The sequence below is a fragment of the Eurypyga helias genome, unplaced genomic scaffold (genome assembly GCF_000690775.1).
Source record: "Eurypyga helias isolate BGI_N326 unplaced genomic scaffold, ASM69077v1 scaffold22318, whole genome shotgun sequence".
Lineage (NCBI taxonomy): Eukaryota > Metazoa > Chordata > Aves > Eurypygiformes > Eurypygidae > Eurypyga > Eurypyga helias.
The window spans coordinates 243-15,759 of record NW_010266663.1 but is presented as its reverse complement, the minus strand read 5'-3'; the positions used below and the strand labels follow the sequence as shown (position 1 = coordinate 15,759).

The following is a 15,517-nucleotide window of genomic DNA, read 5'->3' as shown; positions in this document are numbered from 1 at the left end:
AAGATGCTGCAACTAGGTTCTGTGAAGTCAGCAGGAAGAAAATATCTAGGAAAGGCCCTGTTTTCCCTGGCACAATTAAGTGTGTTAGAAGCAAAAGTGAAATGAATGGAAAAATCCAAGGCTGCCTGCTAAAGCAGAAAGCCAGTTAGACACACAGATTATGTCAGCCTGACATCCAAAATCTCCCACATATTTCTGTTTCCTAGTCTAAAATTCAGGCTTTCGTTTTCTTATCTTCTTTCTTTTTCTCTTGCTCAGACTGTCTCTCTTCCTCAGGTATGAACACACTTACAGTGACATCGCTGGTCTCTGTGCCGTACTTGTTCTTCACCACAATGCTGTATTTCCCAGAGTCGAGTGTGGACACAGCAGTAATGGTAAAGCTGACATTTTTTCCAGATTCAAATTTCAGCATGCAGTTAGCATCTGATACAAATGATTTTTCATTCTTCAGCCATGAAACCTCTGGAGTAGGATCTCCCCAGACAGTACAAGAAAGGTTAAGTGCCTACAGAAAAAAAGTACAAAATGAATTACAGGTAAGAGTAAGTAAATATTTTCTGTGTTTTTCTATGCCTGACTCTCCAGATGTTCCAACCCCCTATTTAGCTTCCTGCTTTTAGTAAATGGATGCATATCATCTTCAGTAATCAATAGTTTTTGTCAGTCTGCTGTATGGTAGAGGAAAAGAAGGAACTCAATTCAAAAACTCCATTAAAACCTTTCAATATTTTATGGACCTTCTTCTCTGCTCTCATAATCATTAGTAGATCTTCCTCCATGCATATTGTTTAATATAAAATCAGATATTATCTGCATTTGTGTGGTAGACCAGAAATGAGAATTTGAGAAAACACCAAATGGAGTTGTTTGCATTAAGCTCACAGAAGTTCCTTTTTAAATAACTAAGAGCAAAGTGTCCCTGGAATATTTTGTTTAATTTAGGATCTTTTTAAACTATTTCCTGACATCTCTCTCAAGAGACTTGAATTGTTTTACGCACTTCTGTAAAACTATTTTTAACTGAAATCAATGCAGGCTTCACCCTTTCTTTGGTGTTTGTATAAGTATTTCTCTTTGATGTTAGTAATGTTTCTAAGGGCTGAATTCAGTCCCATCAGACTGAAGGGATTATCTTCATTATCAGAGAGTCAGTTGTTGGAGAGATCACTGCCAGTTGTATACTTTCCGTAGGCTGGCGAGTCTGTCGTGCACACAATGTTCAAGCCTCCCGTTTTGTGTTCTCAGCTGAGAACTTCATGTTTGGGAGATACCAGTACATATAAACACCATGGGAATCTTCGCCAAAATGAGTTTGCCAAAGTGAACATCAGAGAGATGAATGTTAAAAACGTTATATGAAAATTCAGTGATATGTAGGCCTTTCTCTGGACCTTATTTAGGAAGTAATCCATTTATGTCTAAGTATTAAATAATAAATTGGTCCAAACTTAAGTTACTCGAAGTAAAATTTTTTTTTAATGGAAATTGAAGAATTCTTCCTGCAGAGAAAATGGTCTGCAGTGGTTCATTAGGAACGGCCTAAGTGATACATGAGGAATGGACAAGCTGCCACTTGACTGGAATCAAGTTTCTCTTACTTTTTTTTTTTAAAAAGCTCTCGATAAAAACACATCAAAAATGGAGGCAACAGAAGAGCGCTCACATTGTTGGCCCTATAGGCTGTCATGATAAAAAGCTACAGCGAGAAATCTATTTAACAGGCTACCTTCCCCTCACCTCTCTGTTTCTTATGTGTCAGTGGGGTGGTGGAAGGTGGGACAGAAAACAGATACCCAGAAGGCTGTTGAAGCGAGCGGAAAAAATTGATACCTCTATACAAACAAAAGATTTTTGCACCTCTGACAACAAAATAGAAATAAATTCCACGTCCTCAAAATGAGGACAAAAGGGAGGGGGAAGTCCTTCCTTCGTCAACAGCACACAATTCTTGGTACCGAAGGAAAGGCAGATTCCAAGTGAGGGGTGGTTATGGCATGGTGATAAGGGCCTCTATCTGATTTCCTGCAGCACCTGCGGCTGGTGACCGCGTGGGGCTGTTGACTGCCTTCTGTCATAGCCCACTGGTGTGAATGTGGTTTTGACTGCTGGATCAGTCCATCTTTTTGAAAAACAAAGGAGAAAACAAGAGGGTTTACATTTCCCCCCTCTTCCTTATCGCTCTCAATACAAACATGCCCTCAGCCAGGCATTGCATATGGCTCCCTTCAGGTGCTCGGTATTTCTTTACTGTCTTCTGATTCTCCAGCAAGAAAGAGATCATCACCGAGTGGCCCCAGCTGCCACTCCAAGATACTAATGAGCTGATGTCCATGGCCAGGCAGCTCTATTGGTGGCATTATTCACCAATATTCACTAAAACCTCAGGCATTTGAAGTGGTGTCAGTACTTTTTGAATTAGAGATTCAAGCAGCGGTAATGATTCTTTTTTTTCTTCTAAATAATTCCTTAAAATAGCTGCATTTTGCTTAACCTTGCATCACTAGTTCTTGTTTTGACATCCGTGCTCCTCTTTATCTTACCAACTCTTACTTATTTTCCAGTTACCAATGTGCAGAGCTGTATCTTATCATTCACTGCATGGATGGTGAGATCTTTGGCTTTCTGGAAGGTAATTCCATAATTATGGAGCCTTAGACAAGGAGAAGTCATGGTTCGGGACTGACTGTTGGGGAGGCAGAGGGAAGGACTGGAAACCTGTCTAGATGTTGTGGTGAGTGAATGAAATCTATCAAGAAATCTGAACGATCTGAAAAATCCTGTGTGACTAAAACCCATCGCTTTGAACTGGATCTCGGTATTTCAGAACTCCACACAGAGTTCCTGTAAGTCTGGACCGGGGGCATCGAGGCATGTGCACTTGGCATCAGGTGCAAGACCTTTTGTGCCCCCCAACTTTTTCTGCCTTTCACTGCAGATTGTCTTGAGTAGGGTAGTACAGGTGGCAGAGAGAAAAGCGTCACTGTATTTCAAGTATTGCCCTTCCTCTTGCATGTTAGCACAAACTCACATCCATGGGTGGTTTGGGCTGAGATGCCAGTGAGTTAATTGAAGCAACTCGGTCATGGGAACCTGCGCCCTTCTTTCCAGCCTACCTGTGAGGGCACCTGCCAGAAGGGGAGGGTGGGGAGTTGATGAGCAGAAGGATGCAACCTGCTGTTTCTAGGTCTGAAAGTGTCCATCTGTCAGAATCCTAAGCTTCTCCTTTTAAAAATAAAAGCCCTCAATCACTTACAGGCCTTCATTAAAACAGCCATTTAGGTTAATTTGGCCAGCTGTACACAAAACTTATGCTAGTATTCTCTGTCAGGTCAAATTCCTCCCTAATATGAAATAACACTTAGCCTTTTCCAATTATGTCACACTGCTGAAGAGCGTTTCCATGTATCAGTGGAAGCCTCTTAGGCCATCTGGAATGCTCTTTGACTAACACTGGGTAAACACTGGTTCGTTCTTTCTCACACATACTCTTCAGCTCACATGAAAAAGCTAATAAATAGCATCACAGTCACGGCATTAAGTTTAAGACTTGCATATGCTTGGGAGTTCAAATTAGGGATACCAATCTGCTCATATAACTCTGTAGTTATGGCTGCACTTGCTTTCAGAATCAAAGCTTGCAATTGCCAGTCCTCTGGTACCTCATTTACTGTTTTTCAAAATCCTTGCTGATTGTACGATTAGCCTGAATTACACGACAGAGAACTGCATTCCCCTCTCTCCAGCATAGATGCAAACAACAGACAGATGAGCCAACACCACCCAAACAAGCACTGTTTTCCCTGATTGCTTTCTGTCCTACTCTGTTTCTCAAAACTATCATCTACTGTATCCAGAAACATAAGGTCAAGGATGTTTGTCTCGAGTTCTGGGAGTTTTTCAGTCACTTATTCAAACATCCCTGCTGTCAAGGACAGTGTGTGTCTGGGTAAGATTTTGCAACTCATTACAAACTCCCTTTTTCTAAACACCGTGCATTTTGCTTTAGGGAGTTCATACTCGGCTTCATATCAGCTCTCTTTTGGCAGAAAGCTTAAAACTGATAATAACCACCCAAATATATATGCCCTGCCAAAGTAGCACTAGAATCTCATCTCCAAGAACAAGCACCATTAGACGAGAATCTGCAACTGTTGTGTCTTCTACCTGCAGTTACAATGCTCATATGAATGCTTCTTAGTTCTACAGCATTTCCTAAATTGTTAAATCCTTTAATGAAGGGTTCAGTCAAATTTTAAATAATTTCTTCATTAAGATGGTTAATTTTCCCTGAAGTGCTCCAGTCCACTATCTGTTGGCTATGGTATATCTTGCATTGTTAAGCGATTCAGACCAAGATTTTGGACCCTTAGCACTTTTGCTCAGTTTATAATCAAACAGTTTTAACCAGCTGACCTACTTGCAGACAAAGACAGAAATATGAGGAAGCTGTCTTACAGCAGTTGTCACGTTAGAGGTTTTCAGTGACATTCACATGCCCTATTTCAATGTTCGCACACACTGTAAAGAGGAACCGGCTAGTGGCAGACCAGCAGGAAGTGAAGAGCAGGCGCTTCTTGGCCTCAGTACTCTTAAGCAACAACTTGTAGAAGCAGCTTGCTGGGAAAAGCTTGTGAGCCTGAGAACTGACTTTCTGGGTCACCCGTTCTGTGCTCAAGCTTCGATGCAGCCATGTTCCTCTGGGAGTGCGTTACAATAATCTTTCATCTAAACTCTGCTAATATAATCAAGTGTAACACCAGTGACTTCTTTTGACTCCCTTCCCATTTGTCCTGATGAAACAGAGAAAACTTTCTCCTTTTGTCTGGATGAGAATTGAGTTGTTATGGTTTACTACTTTTACACCACTGAAAAGCCAGCCTTGACAGGCGTGACTATCATGCCACATTGCAAGGAGGTTAACTGCAAAAGACACAGAATGACTAGCTATCTTGTAAAAAAGGAATTAAAGTTCTCTGATACCCTGTTACAAAAAAAATCTGTGAAACCTGTGCATGAATTTTTAAAGAGCTGGTTACATAAGGAGTTTTAGTCTCGACTCACATTGTCATCTCACTTCTATCTAATGCTGAAGAAAAGGCACTGCCCTGAATACATAAACCCATCTGTGCAAGACCGTTGAATTATGTACAGAAGGCAGAGGATGAATAAATAATGTGGCAGATTTTAAAGATGGAATCTTTAAAAAAAGTGAATATTTTCCCATCACTGAAAGGCATTCAAGCTGTTGGGCTGTTGTGCGAAGCTTCAGTTAATTTACTGTACCTTGCCCTCCTGGATGGTGACAACATCGGGCAAACCTCCAAGTACGCGTGCACGATCTGGAAAGAAATAAGAAAAATTTTCTTTAGTGTCTCAAAATCAATTGTGTCCCAGATTCTGTTTCCCCTCTAGATCTTTCTTTTTATCTTATTTATGTACAACTTGTCTCTGGTATCTGTGCTAGCAGAGAGCTATTCAGCATTCTTAGCACACCATTTGGATGCTAAAAAACGTTGACTTCACAGCAAAATGTGTTAATAGCTGGTGTCAATCACTTACAGAGGGGAATTGAGGTACATGTGCTGTGTCCTGCAGATTTTGCCATCAATTCAGTGTTACTTCTGAGTGCACAAAAATAAATTTGAATTTTTGAGATTTGGTGCTCTAAAACTCTAATGTCATAAACTAAAAATGTTGTGTTTCCAAATGGAAAATGAATAGCAGCTAGTAAAGTGATGGAGATTAGGTTTTGGTCTAAATACAAAGACAGTCTCAGTGACAGCACTGAAATTGCACTGCTTTGTATGCAAATGAGTGTAAATGAGATCAGTATCTGGTCTAGTTTTAATCTCAAAGTTCCATGGGAATCTTCCATAAATACAAATAAGCTGATCACATGCTGGTTTTGGGGCACTTTTCTGGAATATGGATTTTGTTCATTAAAAGTCTTGGTGGACCGTGGCAGAGGAAGGAAATGACTACACAGAATGTTCCTCTTAAATGTATTCTGGAGCATGGAGATAACAACCTCATGAGACCGGGAAGAGGACTGTGTTATGTCAATTAACATGCCAGCCCCTTAAAAATGGTTCAGAGTTAAAAATGAAGTGCCCAGGGCAGGGATATTACTGATCCCTTCAGGCTGTCTCAGCTGGGACACGTAGGGATCACTGCACAGATCCAAGCCCTGCTCTGTTTGGAATGTATGTCCAGGAGGAGAGTTAGCTCAGATCTCTCCACACGTTTTCTCCAATAACTTTTCAGATTCCAGTTCTGCCTTCATTTTTATACAGGATTGAATGTCATCTGCAGTGGGAGAATTTTTGACGTTACATATTTTTCATGCATTTTTCTGTAAATAGGGAGAATAGTGAGCTTAATAGTTCAAGTTGAATTCAAATTATTTTTCCGTAAGTAATTTATACGGACTTTTGTATGTTGGAATTGACACACAGGCAAAAGTAAGAGTAGATTTGGGGATTTGTCTTTAAGCAATGCAAAAGCTACTGTTGCTTTCTTACTCATTTCTGTATGTAATGCAGAGTCATTTGACATTTTAGACAGTTCAAAACTAGCCAAGTGATTTTCTCCATCTTTGAAAACAAAGTGACTTTTGTCCGGAGAACATGCGTGAGAGATCTCAACAATGAAGCTAATTTTTAGAGAAGGCTAACTGAAAGTAAGAATAGGAGCTCAACACAACCCATAACTATGGTGTGATGAGCTGCAGTGGGCACCAATGTTAAATCCCTAAAAGACCTCTCTCCTTGCTTCTCCTTGGTGTAGGGACAAATTTGTTTTACGATGAGCGCATGCGCATACACATGTATACGTGCCCTCTCTTTCCTGACACACAACCTTCCGGGAGAGGAAGAAAACCTTCATAAACAGCTTTTTGCAACCAAAGTCAGAGAAGGCCCACTTACTTTTCTCTGCAATCGCGGCTTGCCTGGAGTTGGGAAACAAAAAGAAAGCCTAATTCAGTTAAGGTTTAGTTAGAGCAATTGAAAAATAGCTTATCTTTTAAACTACTTTTAACATGTTAAGGAAAATCTCTCTCAGCAATTGGCAACACTGCTTTTTCTTCATTACCTCATCGTTATATAAGAGTTACACCAAAGAACTCACGTGCAAAACTCCTATGGGCTTCTGTAGGACTAGGATTTGTTTCATAAGATATAGTTTGCTCCAGCATGAAACAAACAAATACTGTTTTTACTTTATGGCTGCCATTACTGTGGCATAATACTTACTTTAATCTCTGGAACTCAGCAAAGGCCTCATCAAATGCTTTGTAAAGAGAAAAGTTGATTTTAAAGGTCAGTTCAGAGAAAAACCACCACAAATTTAAATTATAGAAAAAAAATGTTAAATGTAGACATTAGTAAAGAAATCTTAATGGATGCATGCCTGTATATTGTATAAGCCCTAAAATGCTGAATAGTTCAACAAATAAAGGCCATCTTGTATATGGCAGTTGTCATATATACACATGAATGCATAAACACGCTTTTTTTTTTCTTCTAAAAGTTAGGCTTTAAGACAAAGAGGTAGCAGGAGAGCAATAGGCTGCAATTATCTCACAAAACAAGGGAAGAAACCCACAATAGACCACCTAAACCATAGCTTACAGCAGTGGTCTCTCAAACATTTTTCATGGTGCACCTCTATTGATAAAAATTCTTTAAGCATTCACTCCTAATATATGCTTATTTATCTATACATTATATAGATGTACTACTGAAGTTCTCATATTTTCTTCCCACACGCCATCATCTTGCATGCACCCCACTTTGCAGACCACTGACTTGTGAAATACAAGAGGTCTGTTTTTCCAAGTGCTTTTCACATCTGCTCCACAGCATCACACTGATGGCCATGCACAAGCCAAACAGCAAACTGCTGTCTCCTTCATAAATCCAGGCTAAGCTACCATGATGTGGGAGATCAACCTCTTTGCTTTGAAATCTCAGAAGGTGGGACAGATTAGAACAGGAGTGACATGGAGGTGATCATAAGGTTATTGCCCTTACACAGAGCTTGGAGACCCAAAGTGAAGCTTTAGGGATGGGAGTAGCTGGGAATGGAAACTCAACATTTTGGAAGGAGTTAGTCTGTTCCTTATGATCTGAGAGGTCGCTCAGAATAAAAGCTTCCAACAGTCAATGCAAATAATTTTAGCTGCTCCCCTAACAGTCCTTCATCATGCTGATGAATGGGACCAGTCTTGACATTTCTGAAGAATAAGGAGCCCTATTATATCCATCAAAGAAATACAGTAGGAAAATAACAGAAGAAACTTGTCCCTCACTTCCTCCTCCGAATATTACTTGGAAGGGAAAGATACAGAAGGCATTCAGTGCTACAACTTGTATTTAAAAGTGCCAATCGATGCCAGCAACATGAGACGTTCTGTAGGATAGCTCGGAAACTGGGCTGACATCTCAGGCGGCAAACCGCAGAAGGGCATTAGGAATAGGAAAAAGCCATTTGGCACTTACGACCTGAGAGCACAGGTTGGGGAAAACAAATTGCACTGTTCGCAGAAACCCTGACAGGCTGCTGGGTACAGACAGAGACTCTACAGCCCAAAAAAGTAACAGGCCTGTAGCAAGATCCCACTATAGATGCTCCTGCCCAACCACAGTGTAACGCCCCATACAGATGATGTTAGCCGAGGGAATGGCCTACCTTGTCCAGAAAGATCCACCATCTTCTTGTGTCCTGTTTTACCATCAAAGAGTTCCATTGTGTATTTGCCTTTGTCCTGTGGAGTTGGCTCGTTGATCTGCAACCAGATCTGCTCCCCGGTGACACCAGTCTTCACTCGGTCTGTAAACCTAATCTGGGTGTCGCTGAAAAATACAAAGCAACCCTTTAACTTTACCAGGGTGTAAACGGGATTTGCTCATGATGAGTTGCTGAGTACCTCTGCAGTTACTAAATGATTTCCAAGGTGCTATGTTATGCCACCGTATTTTGAATTTTTTTAAGTCAAATTAATGGATAAAGCTGTGGGCCCATGGGGTGGAATTGACATGGCAGTCTTTCCCTGTTCGAGGTCTTGCTCTCCTCAAAGCTTGCAGCAAGGTCATGCACTTTAGTCTATGACCCGAACCATAGAAGGATTACACAAATTTAAACCCCAGATCTCTGAAGGGCAATCCACACATCCTCAAATGGTCATGTTTTCTTCTTAGCCTAAGTTTACTTCTGCTTGGGCAAAACAAAACTATATAGGGCTGTAGACCCCACTTTTGTCACAAATGGCGTCTGCCTAGTTGGAACGTTTTATGACTCCATAGCATTCTGACAATGCTATGCTTTGGCATTTATAGTTAAATTCACTTTGACATAAATATGTCTTCTTAAGCAGTTAATTGTCCTGAATGAGGCAAAAGATATTAGTCAAACAAGCTACTAATTTTCTTTTTATCTTTAAACTGATAACTTCAAATACACTGGATGGCCAAAGAACATTTTTACTCAATTAATTTGATGTGCTTCAAGATTAAATTAGTTTCTAAAAATTAAGTAGAGAAGTGAAAGAAAGAGAGAGAAAATTCAGAGAGAAAGAGAAATCCAGAATACTTCATATTTACTTTCAGTTTTGAAATGTTTAGGACTCCTGGTCATACCAGGTCAAAATGGGTGCCAAGAAACAGGAAAACCTCCAACTCTTCATTTCTCTGACAGCATTGCTGGTTAGCATCCGTGTCAATAATCACAGACAGACTGCTACAGCACATCCTGCGTATTCTGTGCCTCATTTACATGAGTTTTACTGAGAGATCAGTAATTCAGATTCCGTCCTACAGACTAACTACTACCATGTCTACAGGAAGTGAAGCAGCAAGAATAGTAGTAATAGATTTGAAGCAATTACTATTAAATCAAATCTAAGTTGTTTTCTTTTCTAGGTTTTTCAGTGCATGCTGTTTGCACCGCCTGAGAACTCAAAGCCATCTCATGGATTTGGATATGCAACTCCCATTATTTTTATAGGGAGCTGGGCATTCAAATTCTTTTAAAAACCTCTGTCTGTCTTGGTTACGTTCGTAGCACTCACAGGAAGGGCTGTCCGGATTTTACTGCCCTGGGCACATGCTGAAATTTGCTTTGCCTCCTTAACATGAACCCATGCATGAAGAAGATGCGCCTGCTTGTCCCAGTTCCTGTGAACTGCAGCATCTGGACAAGCAGGCCTCCAGGCTAGGGATCTCTGAACCCGTGGTACTGGCCCCTTTCAAAGCTTGTCAGTCTCTCAGGTTATATTTGCACCACTCCTTAAAACTGATTCAGGGAGAGATGCAGCTCCCATCGGGGAGGTGGGAAGTGCTCTGAAGCAACTCGGCCCTGATAGTCCCATGCCATGGGATGCTATCTGTCTCACAAGGAAAATGACAGGAGACCCCTGCACCACTACCACCTGCTCTCGTACTGGTTTCACATGGGTGTTCATTCGCTGAAACTAACTCATAGGAGAGGAGGACTCATGGCAGATGAGAAGAAAACTGGGTCTCACCTCTCTCATATATCAAGACTCTTTCAGAGTCTATAAAAGGGAAATTGCACCGCCTTTTGCAAAGCTTCTGCATACTTACTTGTGCACCCAGCCCACTCTCAGATCTTCCACATAATAAGTAACAAAGGAGTACAGCCTGATACCCTCAGCTGTGCTCTGGATTTTCAGGTCTGTCGCAGATAAAGCTGAAAGAAGAGCACATGGTTTTATGTAGCCGTGCAGCCATTCACTGAGTATGACAACGAGTCGTTCATTTGAAAAGAGAACTAAGTGCTTACCTATCCTTCTGCATACTTCATTCATCAGATCTGCAAAAGCTGTGGAGACAAAATCCAGAGACTAAGACTCAGTGTCTGCAGTTCAATCACAGTCTGTAATAGGGCAACTACTGCCTCTGAAATATTCTCCCCAGTAGGTTTGAAAAAGAAATTGGACCTACCTTATAAAGCATATTAGAAATCTAAGTAATGCAGAAATATGGCCTGTTACTCTATGATTTCCAGACTGTATTTAGCAGCAGCCCTGATGAATACTGCTGCAGCTGAACAAAACTATATTATGGTGGGGTTTTTTCCTGTAAATTACACTATTCAGTTGGAATGCTAACCCATATATACACTCTCTAATGGATAGGTTTATCTCCCCTTGCTCGGAAACCTAACTGAAATTTTTAAATATAATAATCACAATGAGTGTAAAGGCTGTTAAATAAATGAATGGCAAAACATAATAAAAAATGTGAAATCTTTTAAAATTCTCTAATTCTGTATTTCTTTCTATACTTGTAGATTTACTCTACTGATGGTTCCCTGAGGAAGCCTGTTATTTTGCCTGGCATTAGTCACTGTATTCTCCCAAAATTATACAGAATCCAGGTGCAATAAGCTGTATTCAAATATTATCTGAACTGAAAAACCTCATTTTTTCTAACGAGATATTCTTATACACAAGAGGAACAAAGCCACAGGAAGGTGACACATGCAGTTGTCCAAACGTGCTTGCTGTCGAGCGGCTAGGCTATCAGCTGGCGTGGCTGACCGCATGCAGAAAGTGGCTCTGACCTGTGTCCTTAAGCTTTAGCTCACTGGAGTCCTTCCCTCTGTCATCCTTCAGTATGACTTCATAGGTGCCAGCATCTTTCTTAGAAAACTGCAATATTGTAATGGTAAAACCATTCAGAATAGTTACTACTGTAGAAAAATTTAGGTTTTAATCCTGAACCCAACTGACGTCCCGTCCCCATCCCCAGGGAGGTGCTTGAAGTCCCAGGGCTGGAGCTGCCCCAGTGCCCCCCAGCTGCCCTGCTCCTGGCCAGGGTGGTGGGATGGGCCTTGGCCTGTGGCCATGGGGGAGCCCCCAGCCCCAGGAGCCCCTGACACTTCTTCTCTTCCTCAGCCAAAGAACCAAGAGCAAAGAGTTGAAGTGGTGAATGCAGGTCACACCCCAGGCTGCAGCAAGGCTGGGTACTGACCAGACCTCCCTGGTGACTCCGAGAGGGTGGTCCTCGGAAAGACTGAGTGACAAGTGCTTTCCAAATGCCATCCGCAACGTAAATGCGGTCTCATTCTGTTGTTAAACTGACATGCGAAGGAAGTGACAAGCTTATTATCTCTTCTGTCATCATTTCCTGAAAATCTGAACGAGCACTTACAGACAGACATTTGCTTTAGCTAAAACACAGACGTCTGGCGAGTTTTTTTCCATTTTTAACACCCACTTCCTTTTTTGATTGTTCTGCTGAAATATCAGTTTAGATCGTATCATTCATCTGAATCCGTAACACTAACTTCAGCCAAGGGCTGACAAGGACCGTCACTCACCTCGGATATCAGCAGAGTGCACACACCGTCTTTGAAGTCGTGTTCTTCATCTACCATTATCTCCCTGTCATCTTTGTACCACACAATGTGTGTTTCCTTCTTAATATTAGCCACCTAAGACGGATGAAAACCACATCGTAATTATTCTCTTCACTTGAGCAGGGGGACTTCGTGCCGCAAGGGTTAGCCCGTTCAAGTCTCTCAAAGAACAGGAAGCCCTACAACTTGATTGCAGCGAGTTATTGCAGGCCTCCGTTTTAACAAGGTGGGTGCAAGAGGGAAAACAGCAGGGATGAAAAGAGAGAGAAAAGAGCTGTCAACAGCTTCAAGGAGCCCAGGGAACCAGTGGATCCTGCCCAGGGGATTTCTACACACAGAAACCAGCCAAAAATGAAAAAGTCACAGGATTTACAAAGACTTGTCTTTCCTATTCAGGTGCCTTTTCCTGGATGGATGACTGGCAGGCCTGAAGGAAAAGGTTCAAGCTATTTTCCAAGGTGTTTTATTACACACAATGAGCAGTCGCCCCTCTGATTAGCCTTCAGAGTCTCTGCGATCCAAAGTGCAGCTGGGAGTACACAGGCAAAGGGCACGCCGCTAGTCCCTTCCCACTGCCGCCGTCTAAGCAGTGGGTAGGTCGAAGTGCTGTGAACATCGCACTCAAGGTTTTCCTTGCCCCTTACCTTACATTTCAACATCACGTTACAGTCATCGGTAACTTCCCATCCCAGTTTATCCACAAAATGAGGACCTGTTTAAAATTACAGATATATTTTTAAAGGTCACAGGAACGGTATTTACAATATAAACCCAAAGGCAAGTATGTTTTTCCTGACAGGAATACTGTTAGATTTTAACATGGTTTTATTTTTCCTATTTCTGCTTCAGAAGGTAAGCAACCATATAACAGAACAAAATCCTCTATTTCAAATTGACATATAAAAATATAAACAAACTTTTAATAGGCTAACACATATGTGATTCTTATAAATATCCATATTATCACCTTGTTTCCTGTGCCACTCTTTTCTCTGGAACTCTGCTTCATCCTGCAGCTTCTTGAATACTAGGAATTAAAACCAGCAAGAAATACAAGGTTAAACATCGTGTGCCGTTTGTCACTATAGCAGTTATGTGCAACTCTGTCCCTTGGAGGTCCGTGAGAATCCTGCCACAGGGTCAAGTTTTCATTGAACATTTCAAAGGGTCGGAAGCTGATTACAGCTAACGCAACTTTCCTAGCTGCTTGCAGTCATCAGGAGTTTAATATGTCCTGTCTGATGAAGTGTAATCCCCAATCATACAGCTACTTCTTGCTCTCAGTAGAAAGGAAAATGAGCAGCGACAGTCAGCAAGCCGCTTGAGCTCTAAGAGGTGCAGATATGTGTTCTCAGCTGAATTGGCTTTTTGCATGGGAAGTTTTCATTCCACCCATAGAAAAGCAAACCATGATGGGCTACAATATTTGACATTTCTGTAACAATTTCCCTTCCTCTCAGAACTTTAAAAATAGCAGTTCACACACATGCCCTGTCCCATGCGGCAGACAAACACTGGAACATCAATTGGTATTGAAAACAACGGAAAGTGAAGATGACAGCTGAGGTAGCCTTGGTATAATGTTTCCAGCCTACTGTGTAACATGGATTATCTTACCATCACCAATGAGGACAAGGCTGGATTGATTGGTTGCTTTTCCATCCTGCAGTTGGAAAGTGTAAGTCCCTTCATCCTTGTCCTCAAGTTTATCCATAATCATTTCAACAAGGCCAGTCTTCTGGTCCACCTTCATTTTATATTTCTTCAGGAATGGAGAGTAAAGGAACAATTAATGGATATCAAAGTCACAAAATATTTGTCAAATGTTATATGGTATGTTTAGGTGAAAATCTCTTTTCTTTATTCAGACTCCCACTTACTCAGTTTCTCACTATCTCTAAGCTCCAGTTCTAAACATATAACCAAATAAATACAAAATTTGTTAAAAGTGTAGTCTATTTACTGATGCTGTGCATGCATGTGACATGTCTGTTGTATGCTAAGTACTGTTGGTTTTTTTCATTGCAAGGTTGAGAGCTGCATTTCTTCAGAATAACACTTTCTTTGGTATGATGATATTTTTATAAGATTTTTGTGTAGAATGCTCCATCCCTGCCTCCTATCAGTGTTGAAACAAAAGCATGCTGTGTCACGTCTTTGGCAGTAGTAAGTCCTGCTGCTGGAAACAACCACTTGGGAATTTTCCCTTGGTGTAACAAATTTCTCCCAACAGCAAAGAGAGCTGAGAACTGAGCACAAGAGTATGACAGGGCCACAGACGACAGAGGGAGGTTGAATCTGGGCTACTGCAGTGACTCCTTGAAGACCACAGTATCTGCTTACCTGGGACTACTTTATTGCAGGAACTCCTATGGTCCCCACTAGTTAACAGAACACATGGTACTCACAAAGGTGGCAGGAAGTCTCCACTTTATAAGCTGCATCCAGTAGAATTCATCTGGAGCTCAGAACTATGGACAAGATCTTTCTAATGATGCTTGCAATGACACGTTATTCTCATGAAAATGCATTAGCGTGGAACACTGACTGGAAGTATATTTGAAACACAGTAATACTCACAAAAATGCAAACGCATGTAAGCAATGAAAAGGCTTACCTCTCCATTGAAAATCTCTTTATCATTAAATACAAAGTTGGCCTTTGCATTGCCAGAGAGTTTTTCAGCTTGCAACCAGAATCTTACTTCTCCTTTTTCCAAAATTTCCACTGCCAACTCAGAGGCAAGTGGGACAGCTACAAAGAAGAAAGACAAGTATGAAGCGTATACTTTGCCTGTGCCCCAACACGTATTTTCTTCTACAGTCAGAAAGTCACTTCTTCCTTTCATGCTTGGGTACTGTATGCAAGGTAACTAGCTTATGATAGCTCTTCATATACACAGAATGCCTTTCCACCCACATATACATAGGATGACAGACAAGATTTAATCTTTTGATCCTTCCTTCAATCACTAGGTCTGTATAGACTATAAGTGTTCAGGATTTGAGTTATGCTGGTGCCCCTCCATCCTACAGAAGGATAAGTATTTCAAAGGTAAACTACAAGTATCTCTGCAGCATGATGTGAGTCTGTATGGCGCAGACCCGTGTTTAATAAGTTGTCTGACAAT

General features: G+C 41.2%; 1 protein-coding gene across 1 annotated transcript; it reads right to left on the bottom strand.

Moving 5' to 3' along the window:
- Positions 1-214: 214 nt before the first annotated feature.
- On the bottom strand, positions 215-15,141 carry LOC104513737 (myomesin-1-like; the record flags this gene model as incomplete). The annotated part of the gene is made up of 13 exons (XM_010157188.1): positions 215-508; positions 5,287-5,342; positions 6,930-6,952; positions 7,257-7,293; positions 8,695-8,858; positions 10,608-10,713; positions 10,807-10,845; positions 11,590-11,677; positions 12,349-12,462; positions 13,032-13,099; positions 13,355-13,414; positions 14,005-14,149; positions 15,005-15,141. Coding segments are annotated over 13 exons (1,331 nt in total), but the record flags the coding sequence as incomplete, so codon positions are not given.
- Between the last annotated feature and the right edge of the window lie 376 nt (positions 15,142-15,517).